The sequence below is a fragment of the Cyphomyrmex costatus genome, unplaced genomic scaffold (genome assembly GCF_001594065.2).
Source record: "Cyphomyrmex costatus isolate MS0001 unplaced genomic scaffold, Ccosl1.0 scaffold36, whole genome shotgun sequence".
Lineage (NCBI taxonomy): Eukaryota > Metazoa > Arthropoda > Insecta > Hymenoptera > Formicidae > Cyphomyrmex > Cyphomyrmex costatus.
The window spans coordinates 4,629,446-4,642,938 of NW_017277774.1; the positions used below are offsets into that span (position 1 = coordinate 4,629,446).

Here is a 13,493-nt window from a genome sequence, read left to right on the forward strand (position 1 = left end):
AACAGAAATAATATTTATAAAATAATAAACGATTTATTAAAGTCATGTAATGTGACAAGCAAGAAATAATGCCTACAACAGTTGATGCTGGATCTTACAATTAAATGTTTAAATATTTTAATGTAAATTTATATACTACAAATATAGTCATTTGAACTGCGTGCCGAATTGATTTTTTGAATTTAAAAACGCAACAGAACTACAGTAGTAATATCACAAATTAAATTGAAGAAATTTAATAATTTGATGCTCAATTGACATCATTTTAAGAGGATTTTAACATACTGAAAATCCATAAATAAATTGTAATATTTATATCTTAAATTGTTTCACATTTTATTCTAACTGTATTTGTTTAGAAATAATTTTAATTATTTTATATGTATAGTAGGGGAACGAGGGGCGTGTTGTAACAATTTTCAGAATATTGTATATGTTATGAAACCTATCATACTGCCTGGCGGAACACTGGTTGTACTTATGTAATGCAGGGAGTTATAAGGCTAAGATCATGTTAAATATTCGAGTCAAAGAGTTCAAAATCTCGGTAAAAATTGTGTGTTACTATTTACCCCTGTTACAACCTTTGCTCCCCTATATATATAATTTTTACTATTTATTTTTATACGAATCATATCTTTTAAATTGAAATAGATTAATAAAAGTATAAGCATATTTAAAAGAGGTTGAGTGAGACAGTTTTACTAAAGTTACATTACTTTTTCATTATTTTAGCTTTAAAACAAGCAAAGGAGTAGGATACTCTGCGCATTTTGTAGGCAGGTGCTTAGTCCTGACTTCAATGAAAATAAAAGGCAAGGGCTTCCAACATTGTGTCAAATACGAATTTCAGCCACGAAAGGTACACTATTAAATATTTAAATTGATTTATATCGGTGTGCATTGAAAATTTTTTATATACTGTACGAGGAAAATATTTTTGTTATTTTTGCAGTGGTACATGGTCGCGATAGTGTATATATACAATAGGTGGACAAAAAGTGAAATTAAGTGTTTGGTCAATGGCCAGTTGGCGTCGAGTACAGAAACCACATGGCATGTTTCGACGAATGACGTGAGTTGTTTGCAAATATATTTTATAACAATAACTTTTTTTTCGTCAATTTATGATTTAAAGAAAAAAAAAATGGTAATATCATTTTACAGCCTTTTGACAAATGTTACATTGGAGCAACCCCCGAACTGGACGAAGAGCGCGTGTTTTGCGGACAAATGAGTGCAATATATTTATTCAGCGAAGCGCTGACAACGCATCAGATATGCGCAATGCATAGATTGGGGCCGGGATATAAGGTACGCTATAATATGTCTCTCTCGCTCTATCTCTCACTCTCTATTTTTTACCGTTGCTACGTGCTATAGATATACATGTATGAATCGTTAATCAAACGCTGATATTTTCTACTTTATATTTGTGAACGAATATTCATCATCGCTTTTACGATCCACGCGCAGAGCCAGTTTCGATTCGACAATGAGTGCTACCTGAATCTGCCCGACAATCATAAAAGGGTGAGTGAGCAGGATCTCTCTACGAGCATGGTGGACCAAAGTATGCAAATTGTAAGCATTTTGATTTTATTTTCCCGTTAACATATGATTTGTACTTTGTTAATTATTCTGTTACTGCGTTCGAGTTCATCTAAGGTAATTACCCAATTACGATCACTGCTGGTTTTCTTGGTGGCCACTGCGATTGATAAATTTATCCATTCGTTTGATATTATTTATTTTGGAAAAGCCAATTTATTTCTAATTGTGAATTTTACATTATATCTATTATACTTTATATTAATAATGCATCTATTTTTATGTTCATTTTATTTTTTTATTACAATATTTTTTCTTTATTAGAATGCATACCTTTCTTAGTTAACAAATATTGCAGAATGAATTTGATAATGTATTGCAAAGTATTTTTGCTATAAGCATTTTTACATACATTATATATCGTATAATATTATTATACGATTTAATTTGAAGAGCTAATTGGTATCTATAATTAGTAGTAAGTAATAGTATAATTAGGAAGTAGAGTATTGTATTATTGATTATTGCTTTCAAGTATGTGGTTTCTGTGTATTTATTTATATTATGTAGTTAGTATCCAAGATGTTCACATCCTGTAAGATTGAATAATGTAGTGCACTTATGTTATACAATAAATATATTGTAAATTATAATAAGTATTAAAAGTTTTTTTACACAAAAGATCTATTATTAATTTATTACTTTACATGTAATATTCCAGGTACTTTACGACGGAAAGTTGTCGAATGCAATTGTGTTCATGTACAATCCAGTAGCGACAGATTCGCAGCTTTGTCTACAGAGCGCACCGAAAGGCAATGTCTCTTATTTTGTACATACACCGCACGCCCTCATGCTACAGGTATAATTTATTCTACTTACACTACACGATTTTAGTGTAGACAGAATTGTGTATTTTATCTTTTATCAAAATTGTAACACTTTCATATAAGCTATGTATCGACAAATTAACGAATACGTTGTTTTTTCACGAAACGTGTTAATTTTTAGGGAGATCGATTGTTTTTCATTTTTTTAAAAATAGTTTTTTATTTGTGTCACTAATAAATTATAAATACGCATAAAAAAGAAAAGTGTAAAATAGGTAAGAGATTTTTGTGTTTCGACTTTCAGGATGTCAAGGCAATCATAACACACTCTATTCACAGCACGTTAAACTCGATAGGTGGTATTCAAGTACTGTTCCCATTATTCTCACAGCTGGATATGCCTTATGACTGCACAGCACCGAACGACATTAAGCGCGATCCCACATTATGGTAAAGCTTTATTAATAGTTATCGTTTTAGAAAGTCGTGCATTTAAATAGAAGGTATTTACAAGAAACATCGACACCATTTTTCAGTTCGAAATTGCTCGGGTTTATTTGCGACTTAGTGGAGAGTTCTCAAACCGTTCAACAACATATGGTACAAAACAGAGGATTTCTGGTAATAAGTTTTATGCTACAGAGAGCCAGTCGAGATCATCTCACGACAGAAGTTCTTGCATCTTTCTTGGAGCTTACGAAACATTTAGTGACTTGTCTTAGCGCAAACAGCGATTTGTTATTGAAACAGGTATCGATCTATTATCATTTGTTAATATTTTATTAGATGATAAATAATAGTAATTCAGTTAAGATAATTGCATCTTACTGTTATTTGATGTAATTTAACTAAAAAGAATATACTACGTATGTATATAAATATATAGTTATTAAATTTTTTTAATTATAATTTTAATACGATACATTTAATTCAATTTGCGATTATCTTAGTTGATGATAGTGTAAAATGCTTATATATTAGATTTAGAAAAATTAGAATAAAAATTATAATCCCTGCAATACAAAAATTAAGTAAAACAATTTCTATAAAAGATTTGGAAATAGATAGAAAATTATTGATAGAAGAAACGAAATCATATTAATAATTGTAGATAAAACAGATTTAGTCACGTCGTAACATTTATTTGATTTAAATAGTAAGGAAAGAGGATTATGCGTTTAAAATTATTAGTTGTTGATTGAGTTTTTTGTAAATCAAACATTCTTCATCCATGCACATCCAGTTATACTTTCTCGTCTTCAGATGATTTTGTTTGTCTCTATGTATATGCATGGATTATATTCAATTTGGTTCAATTTCGTTAAAATATCAATATCAATATGTATCCCATTCCTTCAATTTATGTTATCTCTGCTACGTAATGTAATAGCTTCCTCGCTTTCATCGCAATTGCTCCTATATCGAAATGTTTGTAAATATCCTACGTATATATTAATGTATGTGTTTGGTATGCATTTCTGTACTACTGAGATTTTGTTAAAGGCTCTTCAACAATCCCATTACGAGCATGCCTACTCTCCTTTTTCGATCAATGATTGTGCTATTTAAACTTCGGATCGCATGTAATCTACCGACTTTTGAGCTTCCTGATTTGAAAGAAGTGGCTACGCAAAGTATTTTGTTCGTAATGTCGCTTTTACATTAAAATTCATAATTCTTATTTTGCGACGCTAAGAATCTTTGTCTATCTTTGCTCCATCATGAAAAGTTATGTTTTTCTATCTTTAAATATGCACTGTCATCAAAATCCTATCACACGGTATATTATTTTTTATTTTATCACAGGTTTTTCCATAATTAATTGTATTACTTAAATACTAATCATTAAATACTAAACATTTAATACCTGATTAATTTGTTTAATATTGCAGTTTTTTAATATTAATAATATAATATGATATTAATATATACACAAAATCGATATATTTCTTGATAACTTATCTTTTGCAATACAAAATATAACCATTTAATTTATGTTAAATAATAATTATGCAATTAATTGAACCAAATAGCATTTTTCGATTTTCAGAATATATGTGTGTGTATGCGTGAGTATATAACCATTTGCACTAGTCATATTTTATATTCATCTAAATCACCAATTATTGTTGCTCGTAACAGCAATACTACCTGCACTTTATCTACCATCAATTTCATTCGTTTCCGTTAAGTTCAGTAACTGTTTGATATTTATACATTATTTCTTTCTTTACACATATAGAGAATTATTTTTTCTATTATAATTTAAATATATATTTAATAATATTTTTAATTATTATATTCTCTTTTACATTGTATTTACACAAATTATTAACATTAAAATCAAAGTAAATCGAGATATAATAAAAAGACAATTTAACATATTTGTATAAACATACTTATAAACAAATTCTAAATAATTAAATTGTACAAATTATATACAATTATATACAAATAAAATCAATGGCGGCTCAGAGAAATATAAAAGTCGGCTAGATTGGTGTGTCCGAAGAACAGGCAGATCCATGGTGATGTAGTTGTTTTATTTTTCATTCCTAACATGGCAGCTACTGGATCACGTTCTTTTTAATCCCGCTCTGTGGATATACACACCAGCACCAGTTCAAACACGGCTTTATTCGTACCTGGCTACAGAATTTCTTAGCGACACGCAAATTTATTCCAATGTGAGACGCGTATCGACGGTTTTGCAAACCGTACACACGCTCAAATACTATTACTGGGTAGCTAATCCTCGCGCGAAAAGTGGAATAACACCGAAAGGACTCGGTACGTTACCGTATTTAATCACTTAATCAGTTAATGCAAATTTATTCTGAACTTTTAAAATATTAGATCTTACATGTTAATTTATTTTTGATAGATGGTCCGCGACCGCAACAGAAAGACATTCTTACAATTCGTTCATACATTTTATTATTTTTAAAACAATTGATAATGATTGGTAACGGTGTAAAAGACGATGAATTACAGAGCATACTTAATTATTTAACGACAATGCACGAGGTAATTTTAAATAACAATGTGATAATGTAATATAATAACTCTTTAAGAACATTTTTTTAAATTTTCCAACTATTTTTAGGATGAAAATTTGCACGATGTTTTACAAATGCTAATATCTTTGATGTCGGAACATCCATCATCGATGGTACCCGCATTCGATGCGAAACAAGGAGTACGAACAATTTTCAAACTTTTGGCAGCTGAAAGCCAGTTGATACGTTTGCAAGCGTTAAAACTACTAGGATTCTTCCTCAGCCGCAGTACACATAAGTAATTTTTTATACAAATAATTCATATTAAAAATTAAAGTCTTTAGAAAAGGTACTCATATTGTTTAATGTACGCACAGACGGAAATACGATGTCATGAGCCCGCATAATCTGTACACGTTATTGGCTGAAAGGCTCTTATTGAACGAGGAAACACTCTCATTACCGACATACAATGTTTTATACGAGGTATGTTTTTATTTCTAACCTAATATTTATTTATTAAATTTTTATTTTCAATTTTTAATTCTAGATTATGACTGAGCACATCAGTCAACAAATATTGTATACCAGACATCCTGAACCTGAATCTCATTACCGTTTAGAAAATCCAAGTAAGTTGAAAATCTGTGATAGATAAATAAATCAAATGTTTCTATTATATTAACCTGTCAATGGGGGCGAGTTCAAGACGACAAAGCGGCTAGATACGCTCGCTGAGCAATTGAATATGATTGATTGGATCTATAAGTAACAACCAATTATGTTCATTTGTTCGATGAGCAAGTTAGTCGCTTTGTTAACTTAAACACGCCCATTATCTCTTTCAGTGATCCTAAAGGTAGTGGCAACATTAATTCGACAATCAAAGCAAACGGAACAGCTGCTGGAAGTAAAGAAACTATTCCTGTCAGATATGACACTACTTTGTAATAACAATCGGGAGAATCGGCGAACAGTTTTGCAAATGTCTGTGTGGCAGGAGTGGCTTATTGCTATGGCTTACATCCATCCTAAGAATACCGAGGAACAGAAGATATCAGATATGGTGTATTCCTTATTTCGCATGCTTCTTCATCACGCTATCAAGCATGAATACGGTGGCTGGCGTGTTTGGGTTGATACGCTGGCTATCGTGCACTCTAAGGTAAGTTATGAGACATATTACTTGAAAAGCTTCTAATACTTTTGATGTACGCAGGTATCATATGAGGAATTCAAGCTTCAGTTTGCTCAAATGTACGAGCATTACGAGCGACAGAGATCCGACAACATTACGGATCCTGAGCTAAGACAGCAGAGGCCCATCAGCACGATTTCTGGATGGGATCAGCAACATTCTGGTAGTAATGGATACAATAGACCAGCGGTGTGGGGAAATCAAAATCACGAGATGCAGCATATAGAAAGAAATTACAAAGTAATTTAAAAATTAATAAAATTTAATTTTTATATGGAATGACGTATGAAATGTCATACAATTTTGTTTTAAAAAAATTTGATCATTTATTTGTCGCTCTTAATAATACCTTATTTTGTAATACAGGAGTTTGATTCATCCGAGACAAATGATCGATTGGAAGAATCCTGCAGCTGCGACCTTAATTCAATAGATAATACCGAAAGCGACGGTAGTCCGGCCATCGTGAAATCGCGCAGCGAAACTTTAGACACACTGCAATCGTGTGAGGTGGTGTCATTGGACTCCAGATTGAGTGATAAACCAGAAACACCAACTACCGCGCGTGAAACTCACACGGAGACACCGACGATCCTTGAGGAAGCAAACAGCGAAGCCGTCTCGTTGCCAACTACGCAAGAAACCAGCGAAGTGATATCGATTGAGAGCTCCAGCGACTTCTACAGCGAGGTGCACAAAATCGAGAGTTCCAGTCCTGACTCAATGATAGTTCAAGACACTTTGAAAAAAGAAGAAGACATAGTTCTTGAGAAACAATCTGTTGTTGTTACCGAATCCTCTTCAACTGAACAGATTAAGGAAACCACGGAAGTGACACCTGTCGAATCGAAAGATTCGAAGGAAACTGTGACAGATACAAATATTCCCGACATGGATTCCACAACAGTGAACAAAGTTGATAATCCACTGGTTGAGGACAAGGATGTGAAGGAGGAGATTGCTAAGTCTGTCGAGGAGAATAACGTTACGACCGATGACAGTAATACGCCAACCAACACTGAAGATTCCGACAAGGCTGCAACAGTAATTGAAAATGTGGCCGACTCTATTACTTCAAAAGTCGACGCCGACACTGAAGAAGATACCGTGCCAAATGTCCCTTCTGACGAAACGCAGGAACCGTTAACAGTTAAAGTCATCGAGAAGCTCCAATTGGAGAACGATCGCGAGGTAATTGATAGCGATACATCAGAAGCATACTTGACGCCAACTGAGAACCAAGAAATCTCGAGTGAGATAAAAAGCAGATCGTCCGAAAATGAGAAAAACGACGATGAGTCCGTCGAAAAAAAGGATATTTCCGAAGACAGGGACATTACCGCTGAGACTGGTGAGAAGGACGCAGGAGAAACTGTAAAAAATCCTAATTGCTCAACTAGCGTAGTAGAAGGCGGTGAGGCTTGCGCGGAGAAGGCGATAGATCTAGGAAACGAGAAGGTGGAACCCGTAATAGTGAATAGTGCGTTAAGTAGTGATAAACGCGCCGTGGATTCTTTAACGGAGGACAAAAGTGCTGTTATTAATGATAACGAAGACGCGAATGTAAACGAGAAACACTCAAGGGAGCCGTCCACTATTTCTACTAACGTAAGTGATAATAAGTCAGACGTTCCTGCGACGACTGACGAGGTAGAAGTTACAGGTAGTGTTTGTAGTAATAGCGACGTTCAAAGTTCTGTAGATAATATGACGCAAGTGCCAAATCCTAAGCAGCAAATCTCAACAATATCTACGGTCTGTGATGCAACTAAAAGTTTATCCGACGGTGTGCCTCAAATCGTTAGTTCTAATGTGGTTGCCAGGGACAATGCGTTATTGAATGACTTAACTCCAGATCACGTAGATACCCATCGCAGATCCAGCCTACCGATCGTCACCTCGGAAACGATCGCGGACGATAACGGTCACGAGCCACCCTCCTTGCCTGTACCCCTACGAAAGACATCGTCGCCCCAAAAACGACCAAGGAGTGCCTCTACGTCCACGCAGGTGGATCCCAATCATTTCGGTGAGTCATAAAAAAAATTAATCTGTTTTATTAATAAAAGTACATCTATATTTTTACGTATTCTTTTTATCGCAGAAGCCAAAAGATCAAAGCAAGGAAATCCCTCCACACGGCCAATGTTCAGTCCAGGCCCGACACGACCTCCATTCAGAATACCGGAATTTAAATGGTCATACATACACCAACGGCTGCTGTCGGACGTGCTATTCTCTTTAGAAACAGATATTCAAGTATGGAGAAGGTAGGATATACAATGCTGCACAAATGTATATTAACACTTTATCGATTGTGTCGGAATATTCTACAATAAGTTCTGTATTACAGTCACTCAACGAAGTCCGTATTGGATTTCGTAAACAACAGCGAGAACGCGATTTTCGTAGTGAATACTGTTCATCTAATTTCGCAGTTAGCTGACAACCTTATAATAGCTTGCGGCGGTCTGCTGCCCTTACTAGCGTCGGCCACTTCGCCAAATGTACGTAAATTGCCGTGGTAGACTCGATTAAAAAGAAAAAAAAAGATATTCTTACAACCTTTATTTTTAATCTACGCATATTCTAGAACGAACTGGACGTAATCGAGCCAACTCAGGGAATGCCAATCGAAGTAGCAGTTTCTTTTTTGCAAAGACTAGTCAACATGGCCGACGTACTTATATTCGCCAGTTCGTTAAACTTTGGAGAACTGGAAGCTGAGAAAAACATGTCGAGCGGTGGCATATTGCGACAATGTTTACGACTGGTTTGTATTTATCATGCATAAGATATTTTATGGATACAGAATGAAATAATGAACTTTGTTAGAATAGTTAGACATAGCTATTTTTTATTATTATTCTTATATAGCTAAATAATTTTAACAAATCATTTGTCAATTTAGGAAAATATTAAATATTAGTGCACAATGTGTATGTTTGAGTTATGCACTTGACGGAGTATAGAATTTACAAAATATCAAGTTCTCAATATAGAAAGGAACTTGTAAAAGTTTATTATGTCGACATCAAGTATACTTTTATGTTTCGCTTTACACAATGTTACATATGCAATTAATTTTGGAAAAGAATTACAATTTCCGTATAAAAATTCATAAATTGCGATTAATCTACAAATGCGAGTGATCTACAAATGACGTGGTTTAGTGATTCACGAATGAAAAAGTGCAATTGCGATAATAATCGAATTTTTATTTATGTTTATTTTAGTGAGAATATATACATATACATAATACTTGGGGCATGCACATGTCAGATTATACAGTACAGATTACACTTTAAAAATATAAAATATAACAAAATGTAGTGAATAAAATTTATATAAATCTATGAATCTATCGTATATTTATACGAATAAAAAATTTAATTTAAATTTGTTCTTTTGATGTAAATTATAACATAAAATTTTTGACAAATGATTATAATTTTGTGTGTGTGTGTCAAAACTTATAATTTAAAGAAAATTGAATGTTTTATCTAACAGTATTTGATACAAAACATTGACGAGTGTTACTCACAATTAATTAAATGTAACATATTTATAATTGTAGTTTCTAAAAAGTAATTAAGTATAATTAATTTAAACATTCTTAGCTTTATAAATATGCTTTTCATTTTTCTAACATGTTTTAGTTTCTAACATATGTCCCAATTAGAAATTTAATATGTACATTCACACAACATTTTTTGTTGTATTTACCTAATAAACTGCTTCTATAGGTCTGTACATGTGCCGTTAGAAACTGCTTAGAGTGTAAAGAACGTGGCAGATCGTACAGCATGTTAGGTCGACAGATCGGTTCTAGTAATAAATCACAGCATATACAATCGCTTATTCGCGGAGCTCAGACATCACCTAAGGTACGTTTTATCCGATCAAACTTATTTTAATGATTATAGCAGTAATAGATGCGATAAACACGTTGTTATATATATTTTTTTCTCTTAATTTTTGTTTATCAATGAAGGACTATTTTATTTGTAATTAATAATAATTTCTATTACATCAAAATATTCTTTATTTACAGAACATCGTGGATAATCTTACGCATCAGTTAAGTCCTGTTAAGGATCCCGAGAAATTGCTGCAAGATATGGACGTAAATCGTTTGAGAGCTGTGATATACAGAGATGTTGTAAGTATACGATATTTCACATAGCAACGAGAAAGTAAAATGATTGTGAATATATACGATACATATATAAGATAGGAAAACTAAGTCACGTACATATGAATTTTAGGAAGAAACCAAGCAGGCACAGTTTCTGTCCCTTGCTATAGTTTACTTCATCTCTGTATTGATGGTCTCCAAATATCGCGACATATTGGAACCACCAATATCGCAGCGCCCACCAAGTCCGGTGCAAACAATACAGACAAATGGTGCCGGTCTTAGGCCAGGTAGTCCTTCAGGTGAGATCCCCGTGTTTTATTTACTAACCAATCACTAACAGTACTAACACTAATCCAAAAAATAATCTGTGTGAATATCAATACACAAAATTCATTGAAGGTAAATTTATTTTTAATTAACGGATGAGAATAATATTATATTATCTTACAATTTACAAATAATATTACAAAATAATGTGTATAGCAACTTTATTAATCAAAAATTATCTTTAAATTGTTTATTACTGGGTATGCACTCTGCAAAGAACTTATAAAATACAAAGAATAATACTATTTCATATTGATAACTCTTATACTTTTTTCATAATTAAAAATTTGTTTAATTTATTAATAATTAAATATTTATGATTGTGATTATATCGTCTATTATTACAAAAGAAGTTATTAAAAAATGGTAAAAAAAAAATGTAATTATTAATTTTAATGCTATAATGATTTGCACGTTGAATACTAACACTTCCCTTAAAAATAAGTTAAAGACTTTTAATAATTCTTCTGTTACTCAAAACTCTTACGTGTCAGATATATATTCTCTTATCTTTCGTTTTAAAAGTTATATAAATTCAATTCAATTTATAAATTGATAATTTTGATATTACAGCATGATTGCAGCTATATAAATGTCTAAACGAGAAACTTATACTTTGTAAAGATATTTTATTTGCTTACTGTTTAGATAAAATTAAAATTTATGTCTTTCTCTCTGAAATTTTTTAATTAACATTGATACATACATCGCTGTTATGAAATTATGTAATTTTTATTAAGTTTCGCAGATTAACTAGCTAAAGATTTTCTGTCACAGTAATGTTGAAATGAATGAAATATGATGAATGTTACAAATTGCATATATGTACAGATATGTAGCTAATGTGTTCAACACTGTGCACCAAACGATGTAGCTGCAACTAAGACAAAACAGCACATGACACCAAGTAGAACGCATGTGTTATTGCACTGTATGAAGTAAACATTTTATATGTATCTGACAGTGAGAGTTTTGATGTTTGCCGAATGTGTTTTGCACCTTCTTTGCGTTACGAATATACTTACGTCGTTATATTTATTGTTGTTGTATTCTCTTGGATGTGGAACTTTTTTATGTGGACAATGAGAGAAAAACAAATATCGTTATGACTGTTACACGATTGTGTGAAATAAGTTCTTTTAGAATGTAATACTCCAATTATTACTGCTAAAACATATTACAAACATTGATATAGAACTTTAAATCGGTGTAAACATTATTATATTGATGTAATATGATGAAAATAGTAATACATTATTTTCATCATTATTAAAATTTTTCTTTATTAAATTTATATTATGTTACAAATTAGAAATAAAAATTATTAGCAATTTTTATGATAATACATATTTAAAATGACACAAAATGTTATCTACTGAATTTCACTCTATGAATGTTAAATAAATACTTGATGGGGCTTTTCAAATATGCTATCTTCGTAATTTTTAAATGCACATAACAGAAGTAAATTTGTTATTGTAATAGATATTTATATATTATTTTTTTAGAATTTTATAATAAATTTTTGGCGTGCTCTAAATTTTTCTTTACAAATTTTAAAATAGTTTTTAGTATAATAATTGCTTTTAAACTGTCAAATTAAGTAACTGTGTATGTGTTGCATTGCATACATGTATAATTATTTTTAGGAGAATATTGATAATTTGCTATATAACATATTTAAAAAAATGGGTACTTCAAGATGAACAGATATTAATAATACTGCTTATTCATAATTTTATTAAACAATTACATAGAGTGAAGAGCAGTATAGAATACGCTATGGATCGCGAGCGATAAAAGTGTTTGCGCACGACCGGATAACGTGGTAAATGTGGTTCCTCGGCAGATGGGAATGGTGGTGGAGGAGGGCGGCCCTTATTTCCACAGTGGTCTCACCACGTGTACCCACAGTTCCTCCCGGGATCTCACCCTAACGCCAATGCAAATGTCAATGCCAATGCCAATCATCACATCAACCAGCACCACCACCAGCACCCGCTACCGGCTGCCAGGCACTCTAATCGCCAGCCATCCTCTAACTATTATCTCCCAAATCACCACAACAATCACTACAATCATCATCCGAATAACCATAACTATCATCGTCATCACCACTATCATCATCACAATAACAACAACCACCACCATACGCTTCAAAAGCATATCGATCAGCCCCGAAATCTCTGTCATAGAAACTCCGGTGTCGGTCTGCAAGGTAACTCGAAAACCCGAAAGTTGTTTCACGGAATGCCCAAGTTCTTCTGGCCTGATTTATTTCGCATTACTCTTATTTATCCATTAACTTGCACGACCCGCTTGTCAATATCAACGAATCTATGCACAATTTTCTCGATGTTTTTCGTGCTGTACCAAAGCAACCGGCTCTCTCTTTCTCTCTCTCTCTCTCTCTCTCTCTCTCTCTCTCTCTCTCTCTCTCTCTCTCT

General features: G+C 32.7%; 1 protein-coding gene across 1 annotated transcript in view; it reads left to right on the forward strand.

The window, feature by feature from the left end:
* Positions 1-13,493, forward strand: part of rg (A kinase anchor protein rugose) — a 199,042-nt gene that overhangs the window by 106,152 nt on the left and 79,397 nt on the right. Inside the window, exons 7-28 of the mRNA XM_018543108.1 lie at positions 736-862; positions 956-1,075; positions 1,168-1,314; positions 1,477-1,533; positions 2,273-2,413; positions 2,686-2,831; positions 2,918-3,131; positions 4,949-5,171; positions 5,266-5,408; positions 5,488-5,678; positions 5,758-5,866; positions 5,931-6,012; positions 6,229-6,545; positions 6,600-6,818; positions 6,945-8,607; positions 8,683-8,848; positions 8,932-9,085; positions 9,172-9,351; positions 10,325-10,465; positions 10,633-10,740; positions 10,847-11,018; positions 12,896-13,264. Of these exons, the coding sequence (XP_018398610.1) occupies positions 736-862; positions 956-1,075; positions 1,168-1,314; positions 1,477-1,533; positions 2,273-2,413; positions 2,686-2,831; positions 2,918-3,131; positions 4,949-5,171; positions 5,266-5,408; positions 5,488-5,678; positions 5,758-5,866; positions 5,931-6,012; positions 6,229-6,545; positions 6,600-6,818; positions 6,945-8,607; positions 8,683-8,848; positions 8,932-9,085; positions 9,172-9,351; positions 10,325-10,465; positions 10,633-10,740; positions 10,847-11,018; positions 12,896-13,264 (5,189 nt within the window). The remainder of the gene's footprint in view (positions 1-735; positions 863-955; positions 1,076-1,167; positions 1,315-1,476; positions 1,534-2,272; positions 2,414-2,685; positions 2,832-2,917; positions 3,132-4,948; positions 5,172-5,265; positions 5,409-5,487; positions 5,679-5,757; positions 5,867-5,930; positions 6,013-6,228; positions 6,546-6,599; positions 6,819-6,944; positions 8,608-8,682; positions 8,849-8,931; positions 9,086-9,171; positions 9,352-10,324; positions 10,466-10,632; positions 10,741-10,846; positions 11,019-12,895; positions 13,265-13,493) is intronic.